Source organism: Bemisia tabaci, chromosome 1 (genome assembly GCF_918797505.1).
Source record: "Bemisia tabaci chromosome 1, PGI_BMITA_v3".
Classification (NCBI taxonomy): Eukaryota; Metazoa; Arthropoda; class Insecta; order Hemiptera; family Aleyrodidae; genus Bemisia; species Bemisia tabaci.
Genome location: NC_092793.1, coordinates 72,723,912 through 72,736,685, shown reverse-complemented (window position 1 = coordinate 72,736,685; position 12,774 = coordinate 72,723,912). Strand labels below are relative to the sequence as shown.

Sequence of the window (12,774 nt, the reverse complement as noted above, 5' to 3'; positions counted from 1 at the left end):
CAGGAACTCTAGCTGTTTGGACTTATCAATCTTCAAGGAATCAAACTGCGAAAATTTCCACCAGTCCAGAATGAAAGTTTTTATCAGGCCTTGCTAGTGAAATTAAAATAAAAATAGAAAAACAAAAGAAACCTCGAAACCCTGAGACGGCTGCTTCCTTCAATCTATGCATTGCGGGGTAGAAAAGCTAATGCCGAACGGTGGAAATTGACGCAGATCAGTATACATTCTGACCTCTCAACATCTGCAGAGGCTGCTTTACCTACGTCACAGGCGAAAAAACTTCTCGTGAATTATTTGACTAACCTAGGCACGTGTTTGTCGACTTTGATTGTTTAGTCGCAGCAAGCTGTGTCGCTCGTTAATTGCTTTTATTTCTGAATTTCCCCGCAGAATTAGTTCCCAAATATGATGAAAGTATACTATCATCGCATTCTGGAATTATTTATTCAAATTTCTTTGGGTCAAAGTAGGATAGATTAATTTTCTTTCTCGTAAATTTCACCTGCTTGTATTTTTCATTATTACCATGGTAATTTTGGTCTAATTTAATGATGAAAAAATATTATCCGCTGTATTGTAAAATATGAAACACAAAATAGGAAGAACTGTAGAACACATGAAATTGAAGTACTAAATTTGTTCGATTGCAATGAGTTTGATCGATTAAGGTGGATCCATCAGCTTTTGCGCAATGCATTCTCGGTGCAATTGCCAGTGGCGTGGCGTGCTTTGTCATATATCGATTGATCTGCCATTTAACCTATAAAAAAGGATTGATACACAGGGTGTTCGCAACGAACAATTTAATAATCGATTCTTTACCAAAGCTTCAAATGGGAACTCTAAAATCGATCATTCACGCCTTGCCACTGGCGATTGCTGATATTTTTCAGATTCCAACCAAGGTTAATTATGTCTGAAAAATTCAAAATTTCAGTCTCAAAGATTTAAATGACAAATCAATCAATCGACCGCAAAATATGACCAGCCAATGGCTCCGACTGAAATAAGGAAAGTATAAAGTGTTAGGGAACAGAGGCAGAGGGAGATGTAACTCAAATTCCTATTCAAGTGAAGTCTGACTTCAAATGCATTGTAAAGTGTAGCAACTTCCTGCAAAGGAGGTTTCTTCTGCCTAGGCGCTAATCGCCCTCATAATTAAACCCTTCCCGAAACCGAAGATGCCAAAATGTGCAACATTTCGATGTGCCTTGCAATTTCAATCCTATGATCAATTTACACGACCTTATTTGCCGGATCGATGGGTTTCAGGGGCGTGATTTTCAAGAGGGTATAAATCTAAATTTCCCGAAAACTATCCGAGGTATCTCCCAATTTCTAGCTACTTAGTCTCTTCCTAGGAGCTGATGATGAGCATGTCCTGAAAAGATATTCTGAACGAATGAAAAATTATCGCCTTGACTCAGGTTTCTTGTTACTTGAAAAGTCCTGAATTTTCAAGTTGGGCTGATTCGATCAACCATTACATTTAATTAAGTGATTAGTAAATGCTCTTAAGCATTCTTATAAAGTATCTATACTATTTTTATTATTCTTGTCGCAAAGAGTACCTACTGTATCAGGAAGGTAAAGGCGTAGGTCAATTTGTAAATATATTCTTTCCTGAATGGAAAATATAATCCCCAAAAATTTTAGATCTTCTATTCCCCAGATCCTAGCCTCCGTCTTCTTTGAACTTTAGGAATTAAATGATCATTAAAAGATTCGTATTTTTTATACTTTCGTCTATCGTACCAATAATTTTATTTTGGAAGGTGAGCTCTCTTTGATGAATATCAAGCCTGCGCAAATAGATTGAATTATTTTGAACGAATAATTCACGACGAATGAAAAAAAAAGAAGAAGGAAGGAAAAGGCTGAAAGTAAAGCTGCGGTAGGTACGAATACGAAGTAACTAAATGAGGAATTCATGTAAACTAATTCAAATTCTGACAACACTGATATGATCTCTGCCGCGTGCTGTTGCAGTTGAATAGTAATATCTTAAAAATACATCAGACATTTCTCGAAAAAATATTTTAGGTTGAACGTCGACATTTCAGGAAGTTAACATAATCCACATTTGCATACTATTCCCTATGGCATTGTAGTGGATAGTCTATGGGGTCAATCAGCCTCGATGGCGAAACGCAATAAATGCGTGTTTGAACTGCAAGTATTTCAACGTTTAAAAAACTCCGACTTTGTTATATTTCGTTCAAGAAGAACCAATCGAAGTGTTTCCTTGCAACTGCTTGAGATTTAATTCGAATGAGTGAGGAAAGTTACTCACATAACATTTCAATCGGAACCGTTGGTTAATTTTCATTCAAAAAATCAAACATGAAAACAGTTTGAAACTCACAACGTTGTAATCTGAGATACGTGTTTTTTTTACTGCAGCCATCGTAATGCAGTTTCAACTATTGTGCCTCAATGCGCATTATATTCTCGCAGTTTATACACAAGTTCCCAAATAAAATGGTTTCAATTAGATTAATGGTCGGTAATGGTTTAAATAAATGTGTCTTTATACTACAAAGAGACTACGTAGTAAAGTAGATGAAAAGAAAATATAATGGTAAATTCTATGCACATATTTCCTTCGTATTGAAGTCATTTTCTCATTATTCCGTTCTACATAAATACTTCCAAATGATCATGATTGTGCTTTTCCTGCTGCTTGTTGCTTCTTTTTTTTTTTACAACAATTGCTTAATGCAATAAAGTTGCCGCAAGCTCCTGCACCCGATCATGTTTCACATTTCGCCACTTCCTCGTACCGTTGACTGTTAAATTTAACCTTGAAAAAAAACGGAAAAAATGCTGAAAATTCACTAGTTAAAAACCCCTTTTAGTTGTTTTGTGTGTAAAAGACGTTTTTTGAAAAACATTGACATCAAACTTTTCTTATATTGTAAAAATCTTCCACATTGATGCTAAACTTATAATGAACTGCAATATATTCAAAATAAGGAATTAAAATTTTCTTGTAAAACCTACATCCACTTTTTTCAAAATTTACGAAAATGAAAGCATAGATAACCTGCCAAAGTTTAAGGTGGTAATTTCGCGTAAAAAAGAACATCCTAACTCGGGTTGTTTATATAAACATTTTCGCTGGGAGTTCTCTTCGAAATTTGCGAGGTTTTCAACTAGTTTTCAACAGCCAGTGTTACAAGGGCAGTTTCGCTTTATTATGGAGAGAAAAAGCCGAAAATGTCCTTTAATCCGTCAACCCCGTTCCCTCTTTCTTCCTTCACCGCCGGGCGAGATTGGATGATTGTAAAGCATGCGGATTGAGCGTAAGCTATTATCAAAATCCTCTTCCGCTTGAAAAGGCTTTTAATTGTGATGCAGAATTGTTGTTGATTGTCGTCACCGATTAGCCATTTAGTCGGAGGCTTGAATGGCGACTGCGGAGAGGGGGGCGCACTTGGAACCTTGACCGTGTCGCAAACTCAACCCACTCTTTAAGCAGTGGCGTGGCGTGAACAATCGATTATCGATATTTCCCCAATTGGAGCTATATAATCGATTATTAAGGCGTTGGTTACGAACACTCTATTTATCGATTCTTTTCCATAGGTTTAAATGACAGATCCATCGATATATCGCAAAGCACGCCAAGCCACTGTTCTTAAGCTCCTCTGTCACCCCGTGCTTTTGTTCCTTCGTGACTAGATTAAGTGATGATGTCTCTTTCTGCCGTGATAGCGAAGAGAGCAGTAAGTGCATGCTGGGATGAACCTCGAGACACATAAAATCACGTGCCAATCGTGGCTCATGTAGAAATGCACTCACTGCTCTCTTCGCTATCACGGGAGCACTTTGAACCATTGTCCGACTCGCACAAAAGACACGTCTGTCTTACCAGAACCGCAGTATCTCAATTGGGCTACATTTTGAGATGAGGAAATGTTATTTTTGGATGATCCCACCAAAGGCTCATATGCATAGGGGGCATCCAAGATTTCATCGAGATTCACAATTATACCCTCTAGTTAAACCCAAAATCAGCAAAATTTTCACATAAATCGCTCAGTCAATTTTCTGTAAATAATTAAATTGTATTAATCAATTTTGGAACTTTGGAAAGGAGCCGCGTTCCTTCGTCGGGGTTCAATAACTTTACTTAAAAATAAGGAAAAAATCGTGCGATTAGCCAACGAAATTATTTTACAAAACATCAGTCAACAATTTATTGAAATAAATTAACACAGGAATATGTAATACATGAACACTCTAGAACACGACTCCACCCTCACGTGGGTACAGACCGGGGTAAGGAGCTGGTGCAGGATAAGGAGCAGGGGGAGGAGGAGGAGGAGGGGGTCCGTAGGCTACGGCGGGGGCAGGTGGGGGTGGTGGAGGTGCGTAGACGGGCACTGGGGCAGGCGCGGGGGCGGCTACGAACGCAGGTGCAGGCGGAGGGCGACAAAGGCGGAGGGGCGACAAAGGCCGGCTCAGGGGCTGGAGCAAAGACGGGTGCTGGCGGAGGGGCGACAAAGGCCGGCTCAGGGGCTGGTGCAAAGACAGGTGCGGGAGCCGGCGCGAAGACGGGAGCGGGAGCTGGTGCAAAAAATGGTACAGGAGCCGGTGCGAAGACAGGTGTGGGAGCCGGAGCGAAGACTGGTGCGGGGGCCGGGGCAAAGACGGGTGCGGGAGGGGCGTATGTGATATGAGCAATGTAGGATGAGGGAGGGGCGACGGGTGAGGGGACGGCAACGGGTGCAGGGGCGGCAACAGCGACGGGTGGGGCGGAGGGGCAGCAACAGCGACAGGTGGGGGTGGGGGTGGAGGGGCGGCGGCAAAGACAGGCACTGCCGGAGCCGGAGGTGGAACGGCGACTACTTCAGGGACTGGTGCAGCTACGGCGACGGGCTCCGGTGGGGGCGGTGGTCCGTAGGTTACTACTGGCGCCGGGGGCGGTGGTGGTGGCGGAGGTGGTGGTGGGGGTGGCGGCGGCGGCGGGGGTGGTGGCCCATATTCGAGGGCGGGGGGTGGAGGTGGTCCGTATTCAAGGGCCGGGGCAAGGACAGCACCCAGGGGGAAGGTATCCGCAACGGCGACAGTCGCCACGGAAGCCAGGAGTAACAAAAACCGAAACTGCACCTGTAGAACGAGAAGCAAAAATAGGCTGTCAACTCCTATTATACTGATGAAGGATATCGAGATCCCCCTGAATCATTTTTAAGATGAATTAAGGGTTTACAGGGCTTACACAAGTCTACATGTTATGAGTTTCACGAAAAAGCCTGTCTAACAAGTCTCAGAGCAGGTGTTCTATCACCTATTTCCAATCATGAATATGGGATTGCAAAAACTTTTTGAAAAGATTACTAGACTGTTTTATGAACGTCTTTAATCTAAAGCAGAGACAAATATTAACTTAAAATGGACCGCGTTTAGCAGAAAGGAACCAAGCGACATCCGCTATTGCGAAATTAAACGGAGCAATTTAATCGTTTACATGAGAACGTTTATCGGATTTCATTGACAATCATGAGAAATTTGCTTCGTACAACGCAGAAAATTCACTGAAATTTGCAAAAAGAACCGCACTACTGTTTTCATATGGACTGCATTTTGCAATTTGGAACTCTAAATTCTGGCCTGGTTTAAAACAACGTGTGTGGCGTAAGTTTCCCTATGCAAATAAGTGTTTTTTCAAATGAGCCAGAATTTATAGTTCCAAATTGCAAAATGCAGTCCATATAAAAAATTGAATTGCCCGATTAAATTTGACAATCGCTGGTGTGGTTCGGTTCCATTCTACTTAACACGGTCCAAATCACCATCTGCTGGACATCATACAGAGGTATTGAGACTTACCATAATGCTGTTGCTATACTTGAGAGAGGAACTAAGAAACTACGCTGAATTCCAACTTTGAATTGGTTTTTATATCCAATGAACCTGCTCAAAATTGAGGGGTGTGAATTTTAATTGTTGCATCTAATTATCGGGGACCTAGAGGATGTGATCGCCCGGGGATGCTGGTACGTTTTCGTTTCCACTTGAGATGATTTATTTTTGACAAAATCGCGAGATCTTAGATAATACTCGCGGTACCCAACGCCCAGAGCGGATGCTGGACGGTAAACAGATCCGACGAGACATCTAATTAGTAGTATTGATGACTAGTATTGATGTTTGTTCACATTTCCTAATTTTGTTGTATACACGAGGAGAAAATCAGTGGCAAGAGATCCGCTTCGAAAAACGAGCTGTACTATCAAATTAGGTTTTCCGGTTTGCAAAAGTTAATCCTAAAATGCCAAAGTCAGCACGATATGGTTTTTTTTTTCCAAGCCAATGGTGGCCATGTGTACACCAGATTTATCGAAAAATCGCACCGCAATGTCCGCCGTCATCGGGAATGGAAATAATTCAAATTGTGCTTCAGGAAGAAAAATACTGCGCTTCAGAATTAATGAGTCTCCTTAAAGTTTCCGCAAAGTGTATGAAAAAATGTGGCTTCACGTCGGAGTAAAAACGTTATTGCATCACAATCATAGCTAGTAAGGATTGAAAGTAGTAGCCAGTTTTTAAAACAACCAAAAGTGTCATAAATCATGTTCCATGATTTCAACTAAAGCGTGGTCCAGAGTAAAAATATTTGTGCGTTAAAATTAACAAAAATCGTGAATCATAGTAAGTCTAAGACACGCGTTAACGTTCATGGCGGTAATCGTAAGTCCGCCTAAATTTCTCTTATACACGTGCTCTTTTTTCGGTAGGTACACTTTTCAAAAATGTTAATTGCCACAACATATGCTCATCTCTTCGAAATTGAAATGTTATTGATCACGGTTGTGGGGCTTAAACAGAGAGGTATATGAAAAATTAACTCATTTATTAATCAGGAAGAGTTTTTCACTTTTGACCGATCGACACTGTTTTTTTTATATATTGGATACCAATTTTGTCTCAATAGAAATGAAAATTGTAAGTACGTTTCTTACTGGAGGACAATTTTATGCTGGAGCTGTAAAACAAATTTGTTTACGGATACTATTTTCTCTCTTTTTTGATACTCACTATAGTTTTATTGTTTTGTAATTTATATAACGTCTCAATTAAGTGAACATTTTATTGAACATTAGCTTAAAAATGTTTTGTGAAGTAAATTCAACAAATTGCTATGAAATCATTGATGTTCTGAACTTACTATCATGCATCTATCATGTACTTATGAACTGTGTTTCAGATAAAAACGGCCGTGCCCCGGGAAATCAACCAAACATGCTGAGGAAAGGTTAAAAGCATGTAAGGAACGACCGGTCTTCCGATTATCGATTGATCAGTGGGCCTGACAACTAAACCACCAGCCATGATGTTCGTTCAAAGGGTTGTAGATGACTTCAAACAGAAGAAACTTCTGTCAATGAAGTTGATTTTCTTCGTTCAATCCTCGAGTGAGTACTTGTTACATGCAGATAGTCAAAATGCCAATGCAAATATTTCAATCAGGCATTTTTCCAAATGCCCAGGCGAGTGGTCAAATGATTATACTTTAATTGAAATTCTGATTAGTTTGCAAATCCTAGAAAAAAATAATGTTTCGCTCTTGTAGGAAAGGATACTCTATAAAAATGTGCATCATCAGCAATTTGCCGAAAGAGAAATATTTCGGCTGATAGGCATTGCGAGCCTGGTTCCATTACATAATCTTACTTTTAATGAATAGCAAAAATTATTTTCGAGGATAGGCTTCAAATACATTCACAGTTCATCGAACTTTTTTTCGCACTGATTAACTCATCCAGTCTTTTGACTTTACCGGCAAAACAAACTGTGTTGAACGTGGGCGGTCCTAATTATTCGCGCAAGCCTATCGAAAAAAAAAAAAAAATCAGCCGTGTGTTTGATAAGAAACATTTGGCCGCGGAAAACATGCCCAAATACTTGTGAAATTATTATTGATAAGTTTCAACTTTTTTCTTTGTTTCTCTCTTAATATTAGTTAAAATGCGCAAAGGTTTGCTTACTTTCAAATGAAAGGCTATTACATATTGTTTGTCAATACCTATTGTAATGCACTGGACTCCATTTACCAAATTTACTCTAATTCTGCTCTTAGATTCGTAAATATGACACACTGTAATTATTTGGCATCAATTTCCTTTTATTTTTTATTCCACCATTAAATAAACTTTTTTCTAGAGGAAATTTAGAGTCAGAAATACTTTCAGAGGTTTTTTTCATTCGATATCCGGGTGATAAAAATTAAACACTATTTATAGCTCCATCAAGCCAAAAATTAAGCACTTAGTTATTTCAACAGTTCACTAGGTTTTTATTAATGTCATGAAGTTTCATCGATGCCTGTAACGCACCTCCATACCATTGAAGTTACAAATATTAACCTCTCATGTCCTCTCTAAGTGCGAATGTACTAAAAACCGTGAACAGAAAGTTGAAGACCAAAATAGAGGCTATTGTGAATTTTTAGCAGCCTTCATGTAATATTTTCGAACTTAATAGCTTCATAGTTGAAAGTCCTGCGATCTAATTGAATCTCATGTTCATATTGCAGCTCTTTTTGTCCTGTACCCATACCTGACGATCCACATGCGAGAGTTGGGTCTAAATGTGGAGGAAACAGCAATCATGTCTGCTCTTACGCCCATTGTCACCATTATCATGCCTCCTATCGCTGGAATGATCGCAGATTTCATCGGGAATTTTAAGGTAACTATGGTGCTTTATTCAGTCATTTGAGAAAGTCACCTTATTCCTTTCGTGGTCTAGGTAGTTTTGGCAATGACATTAATATCTTTGTATGTCACTTCTGAAATTGTGACGGGACAGTTGGTGAGGATGGTTGGATGTGTCTTGAGAAAAAAACAAATATTTCCATTCCTCCCGCGATTACTTTCATTCCTGATGTTTACACCAAATTGGAATGCCACTACGCCGCGCATACTGTCTTCGTGAGTTATATTTACATTTATAAAGGTCAGGAGATTACAGCTCTACTAATTTTGTAAGTGGAATTTATGTGACGACCATTTCGTTGCCATCCGCATTATCCGTAAAGAGCCTGTCAAAAATGGCATTTCAATTCCCTGGTCCCAAACATCATCTAATCTTCAATAAAGTATAGAATAAAGTCTGGTACGGGTGGTCTAGAATTGTAAAGTCAACAACAGTCTGAATCTGGGAGTGACGTGATGTTGTGACGTCGACTGATATATCGTGCCCCATTAACAAAATATTTGTAAAACATTGATTCAAGTTGTTTTCAACCGAAGAATTTCAAATTATAAGCATTTTTCAATTTAATTTTTCAAACGTTAAGTGCGTAAAGAATGAAAACGGGCGTGAATGTGGAATGCTTTTATTACAAAAATAGACTTAATCATTAGGTTAAGTACTACGAGTTATAAAAAAAACATTTGTAATTGACACCCTCGTAAGGGGTGGTTGTACATCTTTGGAAATTAATGAAAAAAAAGAAAAAAAAGTCAAGTACGACGGGGCGGGGCTTCTTGTGTAAATACCTCATTGTCAGTCAACATGAGCAATGCATTCAATGCTGTTGGTGTCGCAACGTATTGATACAACTATTCGCACTTTGTGGACACGCGTGTTGCATGCAGAATATAGAAGGCACTACGGTCACTCTTGTCCATGAAACAGTGCACGCGGCAGCGTGTGGTGCCCAGGCGCCCTGCCGCGTCAGGACAAGGAAGGATATTTGGACCGCGTTAAACAGAAAGGAACCAAGCCACGTCAGCTATTGCCAAATTTAAACTGGCAATTTAATTTTTTACATGAAAACGGCTGTGCGGATTTTTGTGCAAATTTCTATGAATTTTCTCCATAATACAAAGCAAATTCCTTAAAATTTTCAAAGGAATCCGCACAAGCGTTCTCTCGTAAACAATCTAATTCCCCTGTTAAATTTGGCAATAGCTGATGTGGCTTGGTTCCTTTCTGTTTAACGCGGTCCATTTATTCACCAGTTTCACACATTAGGATATCACACCCTACCGCCACATCGAGCAATGATAGCGTGTCGCTGCGACCACTGCTTAGTGGGCTAGAATGACCGGAGCGCCTTCAATTTTTAGTATGCAACACGGATGCCCATAGAACACGAATAGTTGCATCAAGTCGTTATTACCGATATCATTGTTCTATGCTCGGAAAAAAATACCGAAGCGTTAAGGGGGGATCATCGTATGAACAAATGCCATACTTGCCAAATTTCCTCCGGTTAAATACAAATTATCTAATCAAAAAACTTGGATCGCATTTAGCAAAAAGGAACCAGGGCGATCACAGTGTTGTAAAAATAGTTGCTTCCTCATAATTATCTAAACAATCTCCGAGAGTATCGAATTGTTTTGGCTTCCTACCAAAAAATGGTTAATTTTTAAGGAAAATAATTTTGTAAATTTTAATACTAGATAAAATGAGTATTTTTAAAAGAAAATGAGAAGTTGCACAATTTTGAAAACACTGCAGGTAATTGCGCTGGTTCCTTTTTGCTAAATGTGATCCACTTGGAAGCTCTCAATTTTCAATATTTTGGATAATTTTCTGCGCAATTCAATCTAATGAGTCTGCAAACTTGAAGGGAATATATTCATAATATTCCTCATATTTTCATAAGGGCTCGCGCGGCTGTCATGATCACCCATCATTCCTTCCGAGATTTGGATAAGAGAGCGTAGAATTTGATGTTGAGAGCACTCAGATTTCGCCTTTTGACTCAATCTCCCGCTGCCATACTGCCGTGCTAAGGAAAATGCCGTATGAGCCTTCAAGCGTTGCCAAATTTCCTCTGGCAAATCACTAATTTTCAGGAAAATTTTTGAATTTTTCTCCGCCAATGTCTCAGATAATTTTGTTTGTAATTTGATAGAAAGTCTCTGAAAATTCCAAGGCAAAATATTCACAATTTTCCTCAAAATGAACATTTTATCGAAGGAGATCTGGCAACTCTTGAATGTTCATACGGCGTTCATCCTTAGCGCGGCAGCATAGTTGACAAGAACAGTTTAGATCGAAGCTACTCGAATTCCTAATTCTGTGTTCAGCGAGGTGTTTCTTTAACTTTATTTCATGCCAATAATATGCCTCACTACACCGAACGGCAGCACAATGTTGCTGAAAGCACGGGATTTTCATATCAATGAGCCTGCATTTAGGATGTTTTCGGCGGTAGGCAGTGAATGTCTCGTTGCGATAGCGCCGGCCGCGCTGCGCCTGGAGGTGCAACGCAACGTTCCGGTCGTTAGATGATCGACGGATCAGGTTTGTCGCGGAAATCGGAGGAATTAAAATTTCACCAAACCTTGACCCGCTTCATCAAGCTGCCGCCCGAACGCACTGTGTCAAATCTGTGCTGAGTTTTCTTTGGCAGACGTGCCTACAATTCTCGTTTTTCTCGTTTTACTCACACGTCGCTCCTCTGGCGTAAGGGCGTAACTTGATTTCTACGTGACCCCTGTGCTCCGTATAACTCTATGCTTTCTAAGGCTCATGCAAAAATCTAGATACGCCCTTACGTCAGAGGAGCGACGACACGTCTGATCCACCGTGCTAAGGAAGAACGCCGTATAAACCTTCAGGCGTTGCCAAATTTCCTTTGATGAAGCGCAAATTTCCTGGCGAGCTTTTGAATATTTTTTTTCAATTTTTTAGATTATGTTATTTGCAATTACACCGAAAGTTCCTGGAAATTTCAAAGAAAAATATTCATAACTTTCCTCGAAAATAAAAATTTTATTGGAGGAAATTTGGCAACTCTTGAATGTTCATGCGGCGTTCTTCCTTAGCACGGCAGTGATCGAAGAAGTCGACTTTAAGAAGTGCTCAAAGCAGTAGTCGTAGAATATGCTTATTTTTCAAAGGTGCCTTGACATATCAGGTATAAAGATAAAATATTAAAAATTCGGAAATGACGAGAGATGAAACGAGGAATAGAACTACATTGGAAAAAGAGGATCAAAGAAAGAAATTCGTCTAAAATGCTTGATCGAAGCGTTAGATCCCCACACCATCAAAAAATTTCAGAGGCTCAATGAATTTTCCGTTACTTTTCTTTTCTCTTTTCCGATGCAACGAAAGTAGTTTGAGGCCTCTAAAGACGAGGTCCTGGCCAGTTTTAAAACACTTCATTTTTTAGCTTTTTTTCACTGTTCGAGTCAAGCATTTGTGTTCTTCCCGCTTTCTGTGCACTCTTGAAGTGTCAGTTTGAGATTCTCCATTGATTGATGATCATGATTCTAACATTGAGACCGAAAAAGGGGGAAAAAGTAAAGCAATACCCCGTTCATTTTATTCAGAAGATCGGTATCGGTCCCAATCGCACAGTACTTTCTAATGGTATTCTAGTCATAAAAAGGACAATTTTGAAACCTTTCCATAACACAGCGAGATAAATAGGAGACAATGGACCAGGTTATAGGACATTTCGTCAACGATTTTTTCCAGTAATTTACGTCCACGCGTTTTTTCGGTACGGTAGTTTTGGTCCACGTGCCAGTTGAGACACTTTAATTGGTCCACATGAAAATACAAACTACAATAGCTCACGACGTTTTTGGATGAAAATGTATAATGTCTTGGAAGAATGAGGGTTTTCTGGTTTTTGTTTGTTTGTTTGTTTGTTTGTTTATTTGTTTGGTCCAACGGAGACTAATATATAATTGAGATTTTTGGTAAAAATGGGAGAGCGTTCATTCCGTGACACAAAATTCACTAAAACTCTCTACACCTCTTTGGTGCAACAGGACTTAATTATCTTTCAAG

General features: G+C 39.6%; 2 protein-coding genes across 2 annotated transcripts in view; one reads left to right on the top strand and one right to left on the bottom strand.

Moving 5' to 3' along the window:
• The window catches only part of LOC109033204 (uncharacterized), a 42,965-nt gene that overhangs the window by 15,459 nt on the left and 14,732 nt on the right, over positions 1-12,774 (top strand). The window contains exons 2-3 of the mRNA XM_019045717.2: positions 7,217-7,424; positions 8,546-8,700. Coding sequence (XP_018901262.2) covers positions 7,340-7,424; positions 8,546-8,700 — 240 coding nt within the window. The 5' untranslated portion in view covers positions 7,217-7,339. The remainder of the gene's footprint in view (positions 1-7,216; positions 7,425-8,545; positions 8,701-12,774) is intronic.
• On the bottom strand, positions 4,249-7,136 carry LOC140223856 (uncharacterized). Its single transcript, XM_072296105.1, has 2 exons — positions 5,839-7,136; positions 4,249-5,118 (listed from the first exon to the last, which is right to left on the bottom strand). Exons 1-2 carry the CDS (start codon positions 5,839-5,841, stop codon positions 4,249-4,251), a joined length of 873 nt encoding a protein of 290 aa, XP_072152206.1. The 5' UTR covers positions 5,842-7,136.